Source organism: Bacillus rossius, chromosome 1 (assembly GCF_032445375.1).
Source record: "Bacillus rossius redtenbacheri isolate Brsri chromosome 1, Brsri_v3, whole genome shotgun sequence".
NCBI lineage: Eukaryota > Metazoa > Arthropoda > Insecta > Phasmatodea > Bacillidae > Bacillus > Bacillus rossius.
The window spans coordinates 332,589,197-332,613,181 of record NC_086330.1 but is presented as its reverse complement, the minus strand read 5'-3'; the positions used below and the strand labels follow the sequence as shown (position 1 = coordinate 332,613,181).

The window sequence follows — 23,985 nt, the reverse complement described above, 5'->3', positions numbered from 1 at the left end:
AACCTATAAATAAGATTGAGGGGTCTCTGACATCTGTGAAAGACAAAACTCCAGCCAAAAACCTAGCTGGTGTGTACAAGATTCCATGTTATTGTGGCAGTGTATATAGGACAAACTGACAGACGAATAATCACAAAGGTTAAAGAACAATTCAGTGACTAACATGAAAAACCCATGATCAGTTATAGCAAAACACTCCTTGGAAACCAGACACAGCATTGATTTCAACCAATTCCACACCATAGCCTACATCCGACAATACACAAAAAGATTCAGTCAAGAATCAGTAGAAATATTAAAACACCATGCAAACACAAATAGAGAAGATGGCTACAAATTAAGCAAAATATGGGATCCACTTTCAGAAAACCTCAAAACCCAGTTCTGCATCTAACAAAAGACAGGTTGCCTCTAGTTGGCTAAACAGCCCAGCCAATCAGAAGAGATGAGCCACTGATTTGCCAGCACCCTCAGCCAATCCCAGAAGCCCAGCTCTGATTGGCCAAACCAACAGGCCAACCAGACGAAAGTAAGGCTATGATTGGCCCACAGCTGCAGCCAATCGGGAAGCATCCTCTCAGGTGAAAGTATTTAAGGTAGAACAACTTGTAATAACCTCAGTAGGTAACTCTACCCTATAATGGCGACTGCAGTGTCCGAAACGTCTGTGATATATTCGTCTTGGACTTGGCTACAACCCAGAAACCAAGCTACTTAGACAATGGCTGTAAAAGCCTCGTCTTTATTTGGGGGTTACAACTCTGGCACATTATTATAATACACCAGGCGATGGGCCCATGTTACACCGCGTGCAAGGGAATCTTAAACAGTATACCATTCTTGCTATGCCATAGAAGACACATATCACAAGTCACAACTAAGCACAATCCATAATCCATATCACCTACAAAAATTATATTGAGTCCAATTTTCACCTTTGGGGTTTTGCCCCCCACCTCTAATTGTAAGGGGGCTTCCACAGTGTTTTAATACAATCTAACTCATGGACACTTTCGAATGCCCTCCCTCTTCCTATTTCCCTGCGACGAGTTCGAATTACGAGCAAAACTTTTGTTCTTGAATAATGAGTATGATACATAACTTGAAATTGGTTTGAAATGTTACTTCTATATTAGTTTTTGTAATTAATATTTATATTTTACTTAATATCTTGTGAATAAATACCTTCAATGTTCTCGAGCAATTTTTAATGGGTGTGCCTAAATTAAAGTACAATGTTACTACATATTGCTGCGCTACAGAATGTAAGTATAGTGTTGAGTTAGCCCATCTAGTGAGACGTGAAGCAACTGTGCTACCTAGGGGCTAGAGGACTGTGGTCGGATTATGGTGCACTCATGAGTGTTGAGTCACATTGAGCAACTAAAAACGCCATCCATTAAGCCATAATGAATCTTTGGTGTATCTGGAAACTGTGTGGAGGTTAACCAAGAACCTATTTTTAATAACTGTAACGGAACCGAGAATCAGGAAACAAGCAGAACAGAAGCAACACTGAACCGAGAGGATGCTAATAGCCAGGTGGTGTTTGTGCCGCAGTCCGTGCCTGGCCCAGAGCTGTTCTCCGTGCTGCTGGCCTACGTGGAGCGCCAGGTGGTGAAGTCGTGCCGCCGGTGGTACTGGGTGACACAGGGGCTGCCCCACGGGGGCACCCTCTCCCCGGCCCTCTGCGACCTCTACTACGGCACCTTGGAGTCTCGCCACCTGCGCGGGATGTGCGGGCCCAACGACCGGCTGCTGCGTGCCGTCGACGACTACTTGTTCGTGACCGACAGCCGAGCCAGGGCGCAGCAGTGAGTGTTCACAGGAGCTGGCATTCTGTTGGCCATTGATTGTCCAATGCCGTATTTACCAGCATACGGGTCGCACATTTTATGCTGATTTTTAGTATAAAAAAATGAAGTGCGGCTCAATACAAATTTTTTACACGTGTAAAAAAAATAAATATTACGTGTGTGATTGAATATGTGCATTAATAACCAGCATATGTTTGTTTTAATTAATATAGGTATAATTTATAGAATTTAAATATCTTAGCAATGAGTGTGTGACTCCGTGAACAGCAGAGTTGTGATACTCCTGCCGCCCACCCGGTGCCGGAGAATAACTAGGTAGGCTGATGCGCTGGCGGTGCATAGGGGAAGTGGGAAATATATACATAAAACCAATCAGAGAGAGTTAGGTGTGTGTGTGCATGCATGTGTGTTTGTGTGGGTGAATGTTTTGATGTTTCTCCCTCCTCAACTCTATCTTTGAAATGTCCGTGAACTGGCGCCAAATATTATTATTATTACGTGTGAATCTCGTCAGGTTTTTATGATCAACTGTGTGCCAACAATACTGTTTTTACCCTAGATTTACCACGTTTTCAACACCATTCCATAACAAAACTGTATCCATCATTGATGTTTTGAAGTCATTATCATCATCATAAACATCATCATGATCATCCTCATCCTCCTCATCATTAACTCTTTCCAGCCTATGGTCAGGTCAGCAAAGTAAAATGCCTATCTTCCTCTGTTCCTCCACCATTCCTCATCCTTCACTTTATTTACTCCAATCTTCTTCTCTCTCCTGCACTCCTTTAACTATTTGCTCTTCCCATTTCCTCCTTGGTCTTCCTTGGGGTCTCCTTCCAGCAAACTTTAATTCCATCATTTTCCTAGGCAGCCTCTCTTTTCCCGTTCTCTACACGACCATACCATCTTATTCTTGCTTTTTCAATGTTCTCATTCAAGTCTTGTACTCATGCTCTTGCTTGTACAATCTCATCCCTGAATTTGTTCCGCCTCGTGACTGCTAACATACTCCTCATAAACTTCATTCCTATTGCTCTGATCTTCCCAGCATCTCTCTTGTCAACAGTCCAAGTCTCTGCTCCATATGTGCCTATGGGTACAAAGTTAGTGTTGTACATCACTTGTTTGCACTTTAATGGCACCTCCCTCTTCCATACCAAATCTCTCACACACCTGTAGAATGCATCCTTGTTGCCTTCGCCTTACAATTTCCTCTTTGTTTTTGCCCCCTCCCTCCAATACTCTTCCTAGATACTTGAAGGTTTCTACCTGTTTTAACTCAACACCATCTAATTCAATGCAACACGTAACTCCATTTTTGTTCCTTGTCATGACCCATCACTTCAATCTTTGTAGTGCTGAATCTCATATCACATTTCTTCACTTCCTCACACCATGCCGTTAGTTGCTCTTTTCCAAAATATTCTCATACACCTTCACACAGTGGCACATCAGTGTGATACCCCTATAGTTTTCGCATCTTTTCCTGTCTCCTTTCTTAAACACTGGAAACAGACGAGCAGGAAGTATTTTCAGATTTGGATGATGAGGATATCACATGGAAAGAGTTAGAGGAAGCCTTGAAAAGGATGAAGAATGTCAAAGCTCCAGGGATAGATGAGCTAACAGTAGAAATGATAAGAGCAGCAGGAGAAGCAGGATATTTTGAAGTGAGGTTTTTATATTCCTTCATATTCCTCCAGCGCCTGCACAAGTTCCTTGCTGAGCATGCGTATTAGTTTTTCTAAAATATGGAAATAAGGGATGGGTTAAAAAAAAATATGTGCACTAGCTGGGAAGGGAAACACGAGTATAAAATAAGTATTTTTTTCCTTGTCTTTTTGTTAGGTAGGGGATAAAAAGAGTCAATAAGAGGGGAGGAAGGAGAGAAGTGGCTACAAGACTGCCATTTTACCCCCCTCCCTCTTAATAGAGTATGATAAATTATAGAAAAAAGGTCCAAAGGTCAACACCAGTGCCATATTTCTCGTGCCAAAAAAGCGGAATGTGTCTTTAGAACTCTAATGTTGACAAAATATTTTGTGTGACCCTTTTTCTGGGGTGAAAATATTAGATTTTATGTCCAAAATTATAGGTGTGACCCATGAGCAGGGGCGACCATTCTGCTGGTAAATACGGCATATACCTAGTATTTTCTCCCGAGCGGTGATGTGTGGATCAACTTGTTTTAGTTAAACAAGCAAGGATTAATGAGGAATGTTCAAGAATTGGGTATTTCATTAGAAATATTGAGTTTTGAATAGGGATACTGCAACAACCTAAATATTATATTTCTTTGAAGTGTCAGATTTCTAGTGGTTTTTCAATGGACTGAAAAAATGCTAGACCTGTGCGAATATTTGAATTTTTGAATACAAATATGAATAATAAACTATTCATATTCGATTCGACCTCAAATACTAACACTTCGAAATAACGAATATTCGTTTCCTAACGTCGTGAGTTTGTCTCATACCAACGTTTTAAATATGCAACAAGTATTCAAAGTTTTTTGTCACCTCTGACTCACTAAACAGTAACAAAAAACTCGCGTGGTTATTTCAAAACACGGCACATTAGTGATTTGAAACTTGAAATTATTATTGTATTCATTTTGTCACACACACCAAAAGTGGGGAAAAAATATAAAAAAGGTAACAATCTTGGACTACACCACCAAAACATACGGATATGCCATTGAGTTGGGCATTAAAAGAAGTAATCGTCACAGTTTCAATGGCTTATAAAACAATAGTCACAAATTGTGACTCACAACCAATCTAACACCACGAGATACACTAGCAGCTTACTTGCTGTATATATCTTATGATGAAGCAGACGTTGCGATTCGAAAATATATATAAAAAAAGTTCATAATGGTTTAAGTTTCAAGATAAAATTAGTAAAAATTGGGTTTATAATATTGCTGAACTAAAATACAATTTACCTGGGGGCCATTAAACCGAAAACTTGTAGATAAATAGAGTTTAACCATGTAAATATGAGCTCATTCTATCACTAATTTGGAAATACAGCATTGAAAAAATAATTAAAATTAATGTTTTTCCATATAATATGTATATTGCAATGGATTTCTCGGTATTTTATGGTTCGCGAAAATTTTCTGGATTAATATGCAGAGTAGCAGGTTTTAGAAATTAAGGCGAATAGAAATTGAAATGAAAGGCTGGTTGGTTAGGTTAAATTAGGTTAGGTTAAAAAAGGATAGCTGCGTAATTTAAAAAAAATTTATTTCATAATTTAAATATTTTAAAAAACATTTTCATTATAATTATTATAGCAGACTTAACCAACTTTTCACGTGAGTATTATTTGTCTAATTTTCCAGAAGTTATTACATGACGTGAAAAAGAAAATTTTAGTGGTAATCTATTTCTCATTATTACTATTCAAATACAATATTCATATTTGATTCAAACTAAAAAAAAACTGTAATTCGCACAGGCCTAGAAAACACCATGGCTAACCCACATCTCTGAGGGAATAAGTAAGAGTTGGCATTTTTCTATCCTCCTACTAGCTCTTTATTATTAAATGAATGTTAGGTATGCATGTGTGAGAAGAACAAAAAATGTATTCAGTGAGTTTCAAAGTTTTATTTTTCTTGCTTGTTTGCATGCAGTTCTTGAAACTTTTCCTTATAATCACATTTTACGGTAGTTCTTTCTTTCTTACTCTTGCACATGGATTGTGTTTGAAAACGATAGGTACCTTGACTTGTTTTTAAGTAGCAGGCATGGCTGCTGTTGTAATGAAAATAGCTTACATTTAATGCATGTGATGAGTAGAAGATATGTACTCTTCGTGGCAGTAAACTGTGCTTGCAAGGAGGATGTGAGAACTATGATAGACCAATAATCAACGTATAATTTTATACATTTATTCTTCTCGTCACTGCCTTTGACGTAGAATGTTTGCAGTTAGTTTGAAGGCAAAATGCTTGTGAGTGATCAGAAGAGGCAGTGTAAGTGGTGGGTGATGCTGTGTCGAGAGGTTCGCGAGCCTCATGATGGCTGGGTTCCCGACGTACAACTGCCGCGCGAACGTCCAGAAGACGCAGGCGAGCGTGGCGTTGGAGGGTGTCCCGGCCAGCAGCACACTGAACTTCTGCGGGATGGAGATAGTGGCGGGGAGCCTCGAGGTGCGGGGCAGCTACGACAGGATGCGGGGGCGGGACGTGGCGTACTGCCTGCAGCTCGGCTGCAAGAGTCACCCCGGCAGGTCAGTCGCAAACAAACAACGACCTGAATACCGAGCATTGTTTGGTCAGGCGGTAGCATGTCTGGCTTGCATTCGGGGGATTGTGGGATTGTTCCCGTCCATTTTCACTTGGGGTATTTTTCTCCCAAACTGGTATTCCACCCACGCTCCTGGCAACGACTGGTGTAGTTCTTCAACGTATATCTTCCTCTGTGATCCTTCACAGTGCTGGTCAGTGATTAGGTTAAAGTAGCTTAGCTAAAAGCTTAAATGAAAATTTAAAACCTATGACTTGACTGTGATATCTGTGAACCTAGTAGGCCTGTGATATGTGATGGATGACGCATTGTAGTGTAGGAATCTGTGAATTATAGCTTAACGTCTCGTCGGCGTCCAGATTATGGGAGACAATGAGTGGTAATGAGATGAGAATGGAGCATTGACTACATGAATGAGTGGGGGAAACGTGAGTACTACTAGAAACCCAACAGCTGACTGCACTTTTGACAAACAGCTTCAAGGTAGCTGTGCTCCCATTGACTCGGGCACACCGACAATCATCGCGGCAGTTCAACTTATTCTCGGCCCATCCACCACCATCACTTTATGATGCAGCACACGTCAGACTGCTACCTTTTTGTAGTGCCGCTTACATGCAAGTCCCTTGTCCCACTCATTGTCCACAATGCTGTCGTTGGCTCATGACGCCAAGAATGAGCACAGCTAGCGAATATTCAAAATGTAGACTCTGTAAATATCTTTATGATAGCTTTAACACCTGCAATAAATTGAGTCTATACAATATGAACTAAATTGCAATGTAAAATTTCAGTAGATGTAAAATACATAAAATAAAAAATTTGTTCCAAAATTAAGTAACAGAAAGCTAGGGTTTCATGTAAACAAATTACTGGACTTATGCCTTCAAAAATTCTGGTGTGACCCTGTTGGAAATTTAACCCAGATCACCTTGTTTGAAGGTAGTGATCTGCACTGTGTATTGAGTTAAGGTCATAGGGCTTTCTTCCCCTTATCATTACAATGGTAGAACTGTGTATGAGGGAACAAGTAGATAAGGCATAACCTCATAGTTAACATATTTCCCAAATGTATAGATCACATGGTTGAGTAATTACATCCATCATACATATTCAGTCATGGCACTAACCGTAAATAAGGTGGCAGACATGCAAAGCAAAGAAAAATATTCAGTTCTTTAAATACACACACCTGTGTTAAGCAAAAAAAATTGTGTTAATATGCTTATTAAAACACTGTGTTGTTACATAGTTATTTTTAGGCAAATCTTATTCACAAACTCTGAAAAATATGAATACCATATGTTCTAGTCATAAAGTGTCACAGTATGAAATTAATGGGAAAACATGTTTTCTACTGCTTTGTAAACTTGCAAAGGCAATGCTTATTCTTCCACACAGCAATGCAGGAGTGGAAAGGATATTTAGTAAGCTCAACCTTATCAAGACAGCGCACAGGTCATGTCTTGAATCGCCAATGCTAAATGCTTTGTTGCATATCTCTTCTAGGAAGAATATGGCAGAATTCCAGCCAACAGAAGAAATGAGGAATAGGGCAAAACATCTGAAAAAGTGATATTTAAATACTGCCAGTGGTGAACTGTAGGCTACGTTTGTGTGTGTAAATACTTGTATAAAGTGTTAAAAATTGAATTGTTTTGATTGAAGTATAGTTACGTACATTATGATCGAGTAATTTTCATAAAAATTGCATATTTTTTTTGTATTTTTTAATGTACAGGATTTTACAGGATATTTTATATTCAAAACAAGGATATTACAGGATATTTCACATTTCAATCAAGGATATTGTTTTCAAAGTGGTGGCAGCCCTGTTCTAGTGCATTGAACAGTAAAATTTAGTTGAGAAATATGGGTGTGTGTAGATCTATGTCCCTTGTGCATGTCCACTTTTCAAAAATCCATGGTTTTTCTTAATATCTGTTTAAAAAGGTTGTTTTGTATTATAAGAGGTACGACTGTGCACGCAGCTTCCTGGAGAACTCACTGCGCCTGGTGTTGTCTCTGAAGTTGGACCGAGTGTTCCTGGATGAGGTGTACAACAGCCCCACCACTGTCCTGCAGACAGTCTACAAGGCGGCCCTGATGAGTGCGTTCAGGCTGCACGCCATCGTTCGGTGCAAGTTCTTGAAGGCAGGGACGGCCAACAGAAGGTTCTTCACGCGCATAGTCGCTTGTACGGCAGCCAAGTTGGCTCGACTTGTGGCCAGGAACTCGAGTCCACCGCTTTCGGGTAAACTGGTTTTCAGTTTAGTTCAATATAAATTTTAAGATTTTTTTTAATAAAATTTTGTTTAGTAATAAAATCTTAAAGGTATCTTGATACTTAGTTCTCCAGTATAGTGTAATGTTGACTTTGATGTTTCTTTGCAATAAATAACTTGTCATAAGCATACTTTGGACAGAATCAAGGCACTATATAATTTGGCAAACATTTGTATTTTTAAAAATTGTACACACATCAGTATTGCAAAAACGAGTTAAGAGGTGCAAGATCAAACAAAGAAAAAAGTTACTATCCATTTGGTTTATACATCTTGGTACAAACATCATGCTAAATAGAGTTGGGCCGATGCCGATCCCCGATCGTAATAATCGGCCGATTTTGTTAATTTTGCCGATCATAATGATCGGCAAAACGTAGCCGATTATTTGAGCCGATCATTGGTCTCCTACTGCAAACTTATAACATTGAATAATTACCTATACCTAACAACTTTCCATGTTTGTTTATGGTACTTTTCGGGAAGAAAATTCAATTATTCATCGAAAAATAATACGATTTAATAATTTATAACTAACCACACACAAAAAAAAATACAAATAAAGTAAACAAATAGCGTATGTTTTTTAAAGATTGAATAGTTACATACCTAAGTATCAATTTCCACGTATATTTACGGTACTTTCTGTAAAATAATTTTCCATTATACTATTTGCAAAGTTATTTATCATTTACGAACCGAAAACTATGTATTTGTTTACCATTTACGGTTAATATTACCGCAATGGCGAATGGCGACTGTTGTTTAGGTTGGTTATGTGACGCCAGAGATTAGTGTGACGCGCGTTGCGCGACGGAAATCGTACGGATTAATGGCGCTAGTAGTCTCGTGGTTAGTCTACCTCTTCGGGAATTCATCTATCTAGTTTTTTCTCGCTAAATATGGCCTATTGAAAGTTTTGTATAGCGAAATTAATATTCTTACCCTGTTTAGCGGGAAATAGAGCTTATTTTTCTTTTGTATAAAAACCTGTTTGATGAAGAGTTTTGTTCCCCATTTAGTGGTACAGAAGAACCTCGTTAATCCGTGACGCGCTAATTCGGAATCGGATAATCCGGGACGATTTAAAAGTGCAGAAAAAAAAGAGAAGCCAAAATTGTCAGAGCTTAAAATTTACGTCACGCGGGTCGGCGGCCGGCAAACACTGCAAGCCATCGCGTGGGCCGTCAAACTCTGCAACGCTGTTTGAACCGACCCTTTGTGTCGCCCCCCTTTCAGCTGACACATTTGTCACTCTTTAAACTTGAGGGGATGTCCTGACTTCTGCTTCCCGTCTCCCGTTTGTTTGAATGTTGTTTCACGTGCTGCTGAGTTACTTTCCGCCCGCCAACGCACAGCAGGCGCCTGGCGAGTGACGTGTCTGGCTGGCATTCGGCTGGTCGAAGGAAGGGAGGGGGGTGGGGGGCTACCCAATATTTATGTGTGCAAGGTCAGCACGATCTTATCTTTCTCTCTTCGGCTGTTGTAAATGACCGTGAACTAATGGCTAGGCAGTGCCGTATTTTTTTAAGCCGAGACACTAATTTGAAGACGGCCCTTACCGTGAACGGATTATCTGGGTTTATTGTTATAATTTTTTTACAGAATTTCAATTACTCGGGCATCGGTGGGTCCCAATTAACACGAATAATGGGGAGTTTAATATTTTTATCCATCTGCTGCCAAGGTGCAGTAAGCCTCGGGAGATGTTACCTCGGGAGTTGGCCTTAACCCAGCTACACGCTGGTGTCTAAGAAGCTTGACAATACCTTCCGGGCTTATAATCGCTAGTCCGTGAAATTCGGTAATCCGTGATTATCTTGGTCCGGACCATTACGAATTAACAAGGTTCTACTGTATTTCGTATTCACAAATTAACTTACAATTGGGAATTATTGAAAGTTTGTTGGCGGCACTGGGGGGAAGGAAGGGCAATAAAATTATCATCGCTGACGTCTACCGGCACACACGGATCACAGAATGACGGAGTTGTTTTTACGTTGAAGATTTGGTTTGACCTTATTACATTTTAACGCAGTTAATTGTGTGTGCGTGTATGTGGTGATTTATAAGTAATCATGTCAATGAAAAGTAGTTTTGTCTGGGAATATTTCACCGTTTATAGTAATCCGTCAAAAGCAATGTGTAATCAGAGGTACTTGAAAGGCTCTAATCGGCTCAGAAGATCGGCAAGATCGGCAGCAGATGATCGGCATCTGCATGATTGGCAAAATAGGTGATCGGCCCAGCTCTAATGCTAAATAAATTAAATTTTTTAAACTAAATGTATTTAAGCATTAAATTTTTGTAGACTGAGTTCAGTTTTATAAAAGACTGAGTTATTAATTTGAGTTAGCTGCATTTTGGTGGTAACTTGAATTTCGGTATTATTTGGAGTATTAGCAAGCTTTTCTCTGTTATTTTGGTTTTATTCCAATTCACATTAAAATCTTGTTCCTAAGTAATTATATATGTTTATTTGAAATTTAAATTGTAGTTAATTAATGGTGAATATATTGTGAAGAACATTGTCTATCCAGTATTGATTAATGTCCTTCAAGAGCTAACATTATACCAAACATAAACATATGTATCTATAAAAATTTACATACCTGAACATAAGTACTTACGTGTAGTTTCTTACATTTTGCTGAGTATTTATACATTTTTTAATATCACTTTTAAGTCACATTAAAAGTGGATATCGAAACGGAAGGGACTTTGAAGTATGCAATTGTGGTACAGTTAATGTAATGTGTGTGTGCGTGTGTGTGTGTGTAATTATATGTAATCTATATTTAGAGGTTTTTTCAAAATTAAACTTTTAGGTACTTCTTCTATAAATCGATTTTGTAAATTTAAATATTTAGTAAATATACTTATATATAATATATTATGGCAATGTAATTATCACGATCACTAAAGACAGAAAACTTGAAAAACTAAAAAAAAACTAATTTTCCATTGAAATTGATCTTGTTTTGACAAATTTACGAAAATATATTGAAAAACACAAAAATAAAATTTTTTTTTCCCATCATCTTGCTATGTAAATATTATGCAGTAAATGCAACAACAAATAGCAGCAATCCTTAAATAACTATCATACCGTGTTTACCTGCAAAAGGTTAGCCTCTGCGAATGGGTTGCATCTTTATATTTGAGCAAAAAAATCTCAACCTTTTTTATCATTAAGGGCCATTCTTGAGTACGGATCGTACCATAACACTAGAACACCAGTTTTACTAACCCTGGATTTAACAAAACAGCAATTTTACAAATACATTCTCAGGAATAGTCAAAAAATAATAAATTTTGACACCAAAATATAAATACCTAATTAGAAAAAATTGAAAAATCATAATGAAAGCTTGTAAAAATTTAATTTTATTGACACACAGGGTATTTTGTGTGGGCTTTAATACTCTCAATTATGTTCCCATTAGAAGAACCCAAAAAGTAGCGACATTTTTTTTATAAATGCGGCAGTGGTAGCTTCTGCAAAGTAAGTGGGCGCACGAAGCTTGTCCGGCTTGCTAGCGTTTGCTGGCGGGAGCTGTGGCATCATGACTTCATATGGCTTACCTCTCCCTCCCCTAATTAACATTCTTCAAGGTTAAAAATCATCCCTTCCAGAGATTAAAACCATCTTGTCTACCCCATTCTAACATTACAACTTCCCTCCGAGTGTACAACCTTCTGTGTGATAAACGGTCAAGCCTGCACAAGGATGTGGCGTGCCAAGGTACGTGCTTCGTGCAAACACGTGTCTCTCTGCAACTGGTTTCAGCACTGAGTAAAGTTCACACCTCAACTGAGTTAAAAAATTGCATTTTTCTCTTAAAAGTTTTTTTAAATATTTCCGAGGTCGAATTAAGGAATCTACAATTCAACACTACAGTTCACTGTTGTGTATAGACACTTTATTATGAAATGGCGATAAAAATAAGATAAAAATAATGTTGTAACAACTAAAATCAAATTTTTGTATCTAAATAAAGAGATCTACATATTTAAGTTCTATTATTTACTGCTATAGATTTTAATTGGAATCAAATTACAACCAGTCATGTTTAATTTAAATTGGGAAAAAAAAAAAATAATAATTAATAATTCTTATTTGCACAATACAGAACAAACACATTCTTCTTGAGGAAATTTTATCAAGTTTGTTCCCAAAATAGATGAACTCAACATTGAATGTAGGTTTTTTTTTAGTGGCATCAAATTCCTGTGGTTATACTATTGTGTACAATGTAAGCATGAAAAAACCTTAATAGCATTTATTCTAAACTATTTTTTAGGACGTTCGACCTTATCATTCCATGTAGTCCGGTGGTTGACGTTTCGTGCCTACCACGTGAAGCTGTCTCGACATGGTGGAAGGTACAAGGGGGTTGTGCACGATGTGAGATACTTGCTGCGTCGAACGGCGAGGGAGCTTGATGAAAGCATGCTGCAGAGACTTCGAGAAGTCACCCAGGACAAGCTTCCAGATCCTTTTCACACAATGAAGTAGTTCCTTTAAATCTCAACTGACCAGTATTCTTAAGCAAAGTTTTATAATGGTTGTGATCTGCTTTAAAAGCTGATTAAGACTGAAACTAGATCTCTTATCTTCCTACTTACAAATGTTTTATTTCATTTTTATGTACAAAATAATAGTTAAGCTAAAAATTAAGTATTATAAAAAAATATTTATTAATGGTATATTATGTGTAGCATTTGTACTAGCAGTTTATTTAGCTATTTAATGAAAACAATTCTTAAGTTAAATACTTTCATGGAAATTGTCCCAGTAACCATATATAAGTTACACCAATAATGTGATATACAGCATAAAAAAATTCTAGATGTAAATAATTTAATATGAATAATCACAGATGGTTACGAAAAGAATGCAATGTTCTGTTATCTAAAAATGTAGATAGTTTGTACAATGAATTCTTCCAAATTATATATATATTTTACGAAAATCTTCAGATGTTCAGTACGCTTGAAGGATGGGTGGACATGTACAGACAAGGTGCTTGTCTCTGTACATGCCATCAGTTCTTCCTATGTTAGGCCACACTTTGCTCTCTGGATGTACAATTAGTTGAAACAGATTGTACCTTTAGAATTTAGAACTGTTATATTACCTTAACCATCTTTTCTATACTTGTACAAATTGTTTATGCAGTGTTATGAATTATTTTGAGGAAATGTTCATGTGAGTGCCCGACTGTTTGCTGGTAACTGTCTTCCTCAAGCTGCAAGTTGGCTGCTTTTGGGTTGTAACTAGTGAACCTAGATGTTAGTAGACGTAAGTAAATATGGAATAAAAAGTTTAGTATATAGCCTGACCCACAATTGCAAGTGGAATAAATACATTGTATGTTAATGTCAATAAGTAATTTATAATGAACACATTTTAATCTGGTCTAATATTGTAAAAAAAAAAAATGCACATCTCCAATGGATCATTAGGGTTGTCAATTGAACTAAAATTGAAAAATTTAAATAGAGAAAAAATGGTTAAAATTGTCAGCAAATATTATTCAGAAAAGAATGGTGAAAACTAACTATGAAATTTTAGTAAAACAGGGGTCTCCCCTGCATATGGGTTGCACCCTTAATTTTGGACCAAAAAATCTAACATTTTCACAGTAAGGGTCACCCTGGAATAAGGGTCGTGCCATATATGTGTCTGACTTTGTGTTCCGTGTCTAAGCTTATTGGCGCGTAAGAAATACAGCACTGGTGTTGACCCACAGTTATTCTTTGTCTGTTTACTACAGGAGGGTGTGAGGCGGCCCACTTCTCTCCGCCTCCTTTCCAAATCATATTTACTACCCCTCCGATTCCTACACTACCTAAAAGACAAAGGAGAAGACTGCTATTTTTATACCCTGTTTCCCTTCTGTCATATTTTATTTTTTTTACCCATCCCTTTGCTGTGGAGAGAGAAGAAGCGGCAAGGTACTCTTTGTCAGTTCCTTCTGTAAAACCTAGCACTTACATTACCATAAGGCGAGAGGAATATTAAAGGTGCAATTATAAACACTAATGATGGCTGCAGTTTTTCTACTGATGGGAAATCTCATGCAAAAACAATAATAACTAGGCAAAGTTGTGTCATAAACACTTGTCAAGATAGACGTTAATTGTGTGGGTGCCAGTTCGCAGAACATTTACAACGCTGAGTGGGAGGGACTGCCACATGGCCTCGTGTGCACTCACACACTCATGCTCTTCCTAGCTGGTTTAATTTTATATTTTTCTCTCTCATTGTACTCGCAGTGCAGCAGATGCGTCACTTACTGGCATCGCAGACACGGCATACTTACAATAACTGCGCTGTTCACGGAGCTTCACATGACTGCTGTGTGATCCATACACGGTTAAATACAGTATTTTAAAGCATAAGTGGCACTGTTTTTATGTTGCAACCTTTTTCGGATCAATGTTTGTAACATAATGTAATTTCACCAGACTGAAAATGAAATGTAAACATTATTACACATGTGAGATCAATCACTTATAGATTATTCCCAGGGTATTGGTATCTTATTATGGTAATGGTTGTGTTGGAGGTCGCCTTAAGTCATCCCAAAATTTATTGTTTCATTGTTATGTGCTTTTTTTTAAAAAAAGAAGAAAGTGCAATTAATATACCGTAGTAATTTCATATTACCAAACTGAACATATTTTGTAACAACTCCAGAATTCCTGCCCTCTACTACCAATAACACTTAGACTAAGAATGTTTTTTTTTTGTTTTTTTAAAGTTTCATAATTATTTTGTACTTATGTTTTATTACACATAGGTAGAGTCCCGTAAAAATGGTTTTATTTTTCCTTAAATTTCGTTTTGAAAAAATCAAATTTTGGTTTTATTTCGCTGTTTTGGTTTTTCATGTTTACTTTAACTTTTGAGAATGGTTTTATGACCTACAAGTTTTGCTTGGCTAAATAATAGTGGCACGGAGTATACTCGCTCACTCGTATACTGCACTCTAAAGTCAACACTATTGGCAAATAAAAATTGTAGGCTTGAAACAGCTCGGCACGGCCCGGTGCCGCCTAGCGCGCTGCCTCGGCACGGCCCGGTGTCGCCTAGCGCGCTGCCTCGGCACGGCCCGGTGTCGCCTAGCGCGCTGCCTCGGCACGGCATGTCTCAACTTAGTATTCTTTTAATATTTCTTGCTGCTGTTCTTTGTCCCGTTGACGCCGTATTCACTTGCTCTGCGGTCGTATTGCATTTGCTGAGAAGTGTAGTTACGGCAGTTAAAGGTCACTGATTTTGCTTATCAATCGGCGTAGTGCCATGTGTTCATGTTTACGAGTAGTAGAGGTGTAAAAGTAACGAAAAAAAGTGTACCCGTATGTATTCGTTACTATAACAATTAGTACTCGTTACTATCGTGTCGCTACGTTACTCGTTACTTCTGATACCGCATAACATGCAATGTTATGTTGCAGCAACGAATCGAGTCGTATTGCGTACGCGTACAGTATGACGTCACGTAAATAATAATAAATAGAATATAAACAATTAACAATATTTGATAATTAACAGTTTTTGTTAACCAAGAAACAATTAAATCTCATTAGAGCGGTTTTATTATATTATCTCTTTTAAGATAAAAACAACAAAAAACTTGAAAATACGCGATAATAAATAACAAAAACCATACATATTTCTAATTTGTAAAAAATACTTTCTTATAAACAGTAAAAAACTTGGACGACAAATTTCCATATTATACTTAATAAACAAACATCGTTCTTTGTAACGTAAATTCATCGAATATGCGCGCGCATGCGTAAAACATACGAAAAATGCGAGTAACGAAATCCAGCCGTGTATAACGTTTCGTTACTCGATACTAGATGGCGCACCCGTTACTCAGTCAGTACCGAATACACATACGGTTTGCTACACCTACAGCTCTAACGAGTAGGTTGCCAAGCCAGTCAAACGTAGTTGAAAGCATGAGGTTGTTAACTGTTCAACATGAAACGAAGAATTAAAATTTTATATTTCTCTACAAGATTAATGTGTAAATACAGCGGGTTGAAAATCATGGCAGCTATATTGTGTTGAAAACATCGCCGGTATTTTTTATTAACTTTGTGTTGATGCTCAGGTACATTTTTCTCTTTTTAATTAGTTTATGATTGCAATTACTGCTTTCGTTTCAAATTGTAATGATTACGTGACAGGAATACTGTAAATCATTATTTACTTTCATTACTACAAAGCGGCCATGTTGAAACTTAGAAAAATGGCGATGTGCCGTCAACGTCGTGTTTACTTGTTTTTCGCGATGTCTTGCATGGGTGGTCTAATTCATTATTATCAGTTTTATTTCTCGATGCTGTGCGATTTCGGTGTTTTGTCGCGAATTAAGGTAAATTGCGGTGTTATTTCGCGATATCGCGATTCGCGAAATTTCCGTGTCTCTACACATAGGCATTTCAAGTATTTTCTTATGCTTTAACAGTGAATTGATAATTAATAATTTGGGTTAGGTTCTATGTAAAGCTGAATGTAGTATGTTTTATTATTATTTGTTTCATTGTAATTTACTCAATCACTTAAAATTAACAGTGTATTAATAACGTTTTGACAAAATTTTAAGGCATATTCTGGGTAGTAAGACTGTAACATTAGAGAACATTTTAGAAGGTTTTAAAAGAAAGGAAGACGTGTGACATTGTGTTGCCAGCGAGTTATTTTTCACGCCTATAATTAGTGCGTTGTTGGAAAAACCCCAACACGTGGACGCATGACTGCGCAGCAATAGACTGGAACTTTCACTGGGCGCGGTCTTGCCAGCCAATCAGAGCGAGCCTTGAGGTGGTGTGTGGTGTCTTCCCAGACTTATGGAGAGAAAAATATTTTCAGTATATTTTCCTATATGGCCAGGTACTGGATTCTGTGTTATGATTGGTCAGTTGGCCAACCAGGATAAATTGTCAGATCCTTTTCACATAATCAAGTAGTTCTATTACATCTTAATTGGACTAGTATTCAGAAGCAAAGATTTATTATAGTTATTTTTTTTGGAAGCTATTTAAAACTGAAAATAATCTTTTACATTCCTACTTAAATCTAATTTTTTTAATGTATAAAATAAAACTATAAGTTAAAATTTTAGTATTATTAAATAAAGTTAATGATACAGTCTTTAGCATTTTGTATTGGCAGTTAATTTAAATATTAGTGTTGTGCGAGATCTCGAACCTCGAGAAAAATTTCAAGAAATATTGCATTCTCGTACAGTGAACGAGAAAAATAATTTCTCGAAAAAAAAAAACGAGAATTTTTTTTGGTACCGGTAACAACTCAATTTGGAATGGAAACTAAATTTGATATTTATAGTTGTATTTTTATATGTTCAACATTACATACACACTGCCATTATTTTAGTTTAAATGTTTTAAAAATACCAAACGCGTCTGCCTATTTGGACGAAAAATGATTTGGCGGAACACAAAGCAAACATGATGCAATCATTAAGAGATATTAGACTAGCCGATATTCAACCATCCTAAACCTTTATCAATAACCGAAACTGTGAATAAAAACTGTCATATGAAATTCCAATTTATCCTGAAAGAAAAACTGCCGTATTTAATTTTTAAATTACGTAAGCGTAATACATAATAAAATACAGTAAACTCTCGATTATCCGTGTTAATTGGGACCTTCCGATGCCCGGATAATTGAATGCCCATAAAAAATCCCGGATAATCCGTTTCACCACTTAAAAATTGTGTATTTACTGGCAAAAGAGGGTCTCTTCAGTAGAATTATATGAGTACAAGCAAAGGCTTTGTATACCACGTCCCAGCTTATTGGACCGTAAACAATACTGGCACTGTGTTGCCGCCACCCTTCTCATGTCCCCTTTATTGCTTCGGGAGGGAGAGCGGCGGCAGTCCCAACTCAGCATCTCCCTCCACCCTTTTAACGACCTAAACCAAACATACAAAGCATTGTCAACATCTGCGTGGGTAGATGTTTTCATGCTTTTACGTTTAGAAGGCCCTGCCACACTGTCTGATCTACTAGCAAACTGCAAAAGTTTTTCTTCACTTTTATTAATGTCTCGCACGGTTTGGATTCCAATTTCATATTCCCGTGCTAATTTCGCGGCAGTTTCTCCTTTTTTTAACCTGTCCACAACTTCTAACTTCTCTGCTATTGTCAGCACTTTACGTTTCCTTTTACCAGACATCATTACAAAAACAAATGTGCCTGGGAGAACTGATGTTAATAACTGCGTGAAAAATGCCTCTTCCAGCCGTAAGGAGTGTGGAAAAGTAAAAGAGGTAGAGGGACTTTTTTTTAGCGTGACGGGGCGCTGTGAAAAGAAAATTTAAAAGGGGGGGTGGGGGAGGGAGTTGAGCCAGAAGCAGCAGTCAGGCATTCCTTTTTGGTTTAAAGTGTGACAAATTGACGGGTGAAGGTGGCGGGGAACGAGGGTCTGAAGGGTCAGGTAAAAGGCTTTCTGACACAGCAGTAAAAAAAAAAAAAAAAGCGCGTAGCCACACCCGGTCTTTTTTTTTACAACTTCATAAAAAAATCAAGCACGGATAACCCGAAAACCGGATAATCCAGGCCCGGATAATCGAGAGTTTACTGTACGTTCAAACCTAACCTACAAAATTGGTTTTGTTTAGGTACATACACGTTATTATGGTAAAGTTATAAAAAGCATTACCTTTAATTTAGTCATAATATTTTGTTCGGTAATGTTTAATAGCATACTGAAATGTTGATTATTACGGCAAAATACAAAATTTACTTTTTAACGAACAAAAGGGAATGGTGGTCATGCTGCTAGACCGAGTCTGCTTCGCTGTTCCGTTTCTTATTTCATTTCCAATAAAAGACTGCGCAAGTCATGTGATTATTAAATGGACTGGAATGTAAAGGAATGGATTGAACACGCAGAACAATTCACGTCCTTGTATTACGTAAAATTACGTGAATGTGTGTGTTCAAACCTGTTGAAAAGGCAGAATAAATAGTATGTTCATCCCATTTCCTTTTCCACCTTTGTTTCACTCAGTCGTAAGATGTCACGAGTAATGAATCCCGCCAAAGCCTCCCTAGTATCAATTTCTTTGTTTTCTTTATAGTACCAGAGTTTCCCGTTTACGCAACCTACTCTGCGGGTATGAATAAATAATGTGACGCCTGTAAAATGTTATTAGGAATATGAGAATAATTTCCTAATACTGCTTTATCTCTAACTGCGGCGTAACCAAGTGAAAAAAAAAGTGTTGCGGGAATAGAACAGTTTAACAGAAGTAAACTTTGTTGTCAAATTAAACTTTGGTGGTAAAATGGAAGATGTGGACATATCAGTGTGGCAGTATTACACAAAAAGTGGCGATAAGTCAACGGGAACCACAATTAACATGTTAGCTACTAGACTTTTACCTAAGTGAGTGAATGTTTATTTATAATTTAGTGTAGGCTTACATAACGTGTGGTGCATGTCAGTTGTGCACAGGCAACTAAATTGACATTCTATATGATAAACAACAGTTTTATGTACAGAACAATGAATTTTGAAAGTGATATCTACAGTAAATCTTGATTATTTAAAAATTCTCGTCTCGTTTCTTGCGAGAAAAATATTTTCTTTCTCGAAAATTTTTCGAGGCCTAAATCTCATTCACGCACAACCCTATTAAATATTGAATAAAAACATTTTACATGCTCCCCAGAAATATTTCCCAATAACCTTTTTTTAAGCTAATTCTAGACCAATTATGTTACCGTATTTACTCGCGTAAAGGCCCCCCTTTTTTCCCCAAATTTTGACTCCAAAAAAGGGGAGGGGGCCTATACGCGAATTTGGAGGAAAAAAATAGATTTTTCTTTTTAAGTTGTGCGTCTTTGTTCGAATGAGGAAGGCGGGGGAGGCAGCGACGCGGCAGGAGGGAGAGAGAGGCAACGACTCCGCAGGGGGGAGAGGCAGCGCTATATCAGGGGGGGGAGAGGCAGAGGCAGCGCTGTGTCAGGAGGGGAGAGAGGCAGAGGCGTGGCTTAACCTCCCTCCTGCCAGCTAGCCAGCCAACCAGACAAAGGAGTGTTAGAATACTTGACCCACTTCCCTTCCTTCTTCACTTCCCCTCTTCTTCTCCGACAACACTGCACATCAACACAGCTCGCGAGTCCAGCTTTCTTTATCTTTATGTCGTTTGAGATAGGACTAACTGCTTACGTCTGGCATGCCTCACGACGGTCCTACTGAGAACGGACAAACTATAATACCAGTCTCTGTATCACTGCCGCTTACAAAATCACCTCCCGCCGGTCACAATACATGGCTTGTTGTTTGATGCATGCCAAGCTGCCCTGCCCTCAGATAAACCCAGAAAAACACGTTTTTAAATTTTTTCTCAAAAATGTTTACAAAACAAGGATGGGGGCTTATACGCGGGCGGGGCCTTTACGCGAGTAAATACGGTATTTGCAGCATAAAAATATCCTAGGTAAATAATTTTATATAAATAATAAAATAACTAACAACGTAATGTGATGGTACCTACCTAAAATTTTATTAAAAAAATGTTAGATACAAAGTATGTACATTGAACACACAGAATGAATTCTTACAAAATATTCATGTATGAGTACCTCGGAGGTGAAGAAAACCATGTCAATTTTTTATGAAGTATAGTTGGCACCATGTGTGGACACACGAAGGTTGAGTGGTTTGAACACATCAATGTGATCCAAGTTTGATTCTCGGCGGGGTTGAACACATGTTTTTAGTAAGAGGTAAACGTGGTGGACGTTGCAAGTAGGTTTTCTCGGGGTGCTCCGGTCCCCCCCCCCCCCCCCCCCCCCCAACTCATTCCACCACTGCTCTTATCACATCTCTTCTCACCTCGTGCATTCTTCAGGCTGGCCAGAAAGAAGCAATTTCTACTACTAGCGAAGATTTGATCTTCTAAAAAGTTCCAATTACGTTGTGGTGTCCTATACCTCCAGGGTACAGATGTATGCTTGTAAGAAAATCTTCATATGTTTCTTCAGTACGCTGGCAGGATGGGTGGACACGTGCAGACAAGGTGCTTGTCTCCGTATATGTCGTCAATTCTTCCTACGCTAGGCCACACTTTGCTCTCTGGACGTACAAATGGCTGAAACAGATTTTACCTTTAGTATTTAGACCTGTTGTATTGCCTTAATCATCTTTTTTACACACGTAAAAATTATTTATGTAGTGTTAAAGGATTATTTTGAGGAACTATAGGATGTTTACAATATGAAGGGTGCCCTGCTTGAGACACATTTTTGCTGATCGACTAGCTTCCTCAAGCTGCAGAAGATGATGTCTTACTGCAAGTTGGTGCTTGAGGGTTAACTAGTGAAACTTGCCCTCAGCAAAGTACATGAGAAAAACACAAAATATGAATTTGTTAAAGTGTTTGGTAAAATATAAAACCATAAAATCTTGTTTAATAATTATTATATTTTCGGATTATGTCCAATACTTGGTTAGGTTTTCTAGTTCCAGGTAAATAGGTAATTACTATTTATTATTTTTATTAGTATTTGGGCATTTGTCAATTGTTTTAAGAATAACTTAAATCCATGTTATTTAATATTAAAGGGTCAAAGGTAGCGGGGAAGCAGTTTGAGAGTATTTAATAGGTTTTTTGTTGTATGTTTCTGTGCAAGTGGAAAACATGTTTTTTAATATTTTTTTTTTTTTTTTTTAAATGAAGTTAACTTTACTGAAACCAAACAGCCTGACTATTAAAAGTACCACAAAAGTACAAATAATTTTTGGAGGGGGAAAAAAAAAAAAAATTAATAATGGGTCAGTTCCTAATTTTATCGAATCCAAATCAGGAATATAAATCCCAAAGAGTACCTAGATTATAACCCTCCAATCCGAATATAGGTGCCAAGAGACAAACATTAAATAATGTACAAGAAATGAAAAATATAACTATAGTGTTGAAACAATCGAAGCTTTAAATGTTCGTTTCACAGACTAAGTTTCTGGAATCAATACATATGTATTGTAATAATATTTATATATTTACATGTTAAAAGTACACTGTCTTGGGGAATGTTAACTGGATATGTATTAAGAAAAAAAGTTGTCTTTAATAAACATTTGTGGTTATCAGTGTTGAATTGTTGAATTTACTTTATTTCCTCTTGTATTTTTCTTCAAATCTTTTTCCTTGAATATCAAATCCTTCGAATACTAAAGATTTAAGGATTTGACTGGCCCATCCCTAAATAAATGTCAGCACTATTAGTGCCACAAAAATGGAAATTCGTAAAGCTGTTGACACCTTCAAGAAATGTGATTTCGCAAAACATTTTAATTCCTCCAGAGACACAGCAACAATATAAAAAAGAGTGAATATTGAAGGAAAAGCAAAAAAAAATTACACCTGAAGAGGAAATAAGTTACCTCTAATAGTATTGTACTGAACAACGGAACCATGTTTTTCTAGTTCCTTACTCTCATAAAAAATTATTTCCATGACAATCTAACTGTATAAGCTGTTTCAGCGTTCAAAATCTATAGAAACTGACATAGAGTTATGACAATTTGGCAAAACCTTTGTACATGGAAGTGGATAATTTTGTTTTGTTTCATCAAATAATAATTCACTGCATCTTTAGGTCAATAAGCTGTCTGGACGTGATGGTAACTGATCGGCTGGTTCCTAACATCTTAAAGCTACTGAGGTAACACGCATTGGATTGTGTTACTAGTTGTCTTATGTAATCCTACACTAGATTATTTTATATATTAGTTACCTCACTCTGATGTCCTCTTTCATGACTGGAATAGATATGATGCTTACCATTTTGAAAAAACTACTCACCGCTGGAAACGCAGCTTGCTCCCGAGAGTAGGCCCTGGTCCAGTCGCTCGAGATCACCTGCATCTGTGTGTGTGGTGCCAGTTTCAGCGGGTTGTTGTGCAGATCCAGCTTGCCTTCTTCTATTGCTCGTATCTCCTCACGAATACCTAGTTCAAACAGTGCACTGACACATTCCCACAGGAAATAGCTATTTGTTTGAGGAACACTGTTCCACGACATTTTGAACATCTGTGAGGGAAAATACTGTATTTTGATTCTGAAATTCATAATCTGCACAAATGCTCAGACTGAATGTTAGTGTGTTTTTTTTTTACCTTTTAAAATTTCCATCATTTGAACATTCTGCAATTCTAACCACATGGATATTTGGATGTTTTCTTAAGTAATTGAAATCAAGTAAAAGTGATATTGAAGCATTGTATAGCTACACCTCTCTTTTAAAAAATTCCTCTAAAACGGACAAAACAATATGCCGAACCTTCAGTTTCTTGTATCTTAGAGGCTGTGTGTAACCCAGCGGTGTTAACTGTAATGTGCAAGGGGGCAGGTTTGCCAGCCTGGAGTGATCACTATGCACACTTACTGATGAGAGCGTCGCAGAACCGGTCCAACTCCTCCTTGTCCTCGGACTCGGTGGGCTCGATCATGAGAGTGCCGGCGACCGGCCAAGACATGGTGGGGGCGTGGAAACCTGCCACACACACCACGCTTGCAGGTGGTTTTCAGAGAACTTAAACATCATCAGATGCT

The 23,985-nt window shown here is 37.6% G+C and overlaps 2 protein-coding genes across 7 annotated transcripts in view; one reads left to right on the top strand and one right to left on the bottom strand.

Annotated features, from left to right (window-relative positions):
* Positions 1-17,415, top strand: part of LOC134528052 (telomerase reverse transcriptase-like) — a 42,631-nt gene extending 25,216 nt beyond the window's left edge. For all 3 annotated transcript variants that reach the window (XM_063361259.1, XM_063361258.1, XM_063361260.1), the window contains exons 6-9: positions 1,561-1,814; positions 5,838-6,065; positions 8,074-8,336; positions 12,672-17,415. In XM_063361259.1, coding sequence (XP_063217329.1) covers positions 1,561-1,814; positions 5,838-6,065; positions 8,074-8,336; positions 12,672-12,886 — 960 coding nt within the window. In that variant the 3' untranslated portion in view covers positions 12,887-17,415. The remainder of the gene's footprint in view (positions 1-1,560; positions 1,815-5,837; positions 6,066-8,073; positions 8,337-12,671) is intronic.
* Positions 17,416-20,910: 3,495 nt separating this feature from the next.
* LOC134528051 (glycine dehydrogenase (decarboxylating), mitochondrial) overlaps positions 20,911-23,985 on the bottom strand; it is an 80,506-nt gene continuing 77,431 nt past the window's right edge. For all 4 annotated transcript variants that reach the window (XM_063361254.1, XM_063361255.1, XM_063361257.1 and 1 more), the window contains exons 17-19: positions 23,819-23,926; positions 23,236-23,381; positions 20,911-21,522 (exon numbers count right to left, since the gene is read on the bottom strand). In XM_063361254.1, coding sequence (XP_063217324.1) covers positions 21,412-21,522; positions 23,236-23,381; positions 23,819-23,926 — 365 coding nt within the window. In that variant the 3' untranslated portion in view covers positions 20,911-21,411. The remainder of the gene's footprint in view (positions 21,523-23,235; positions 23,382-23,818; positions 23,927-23,985) is intronic.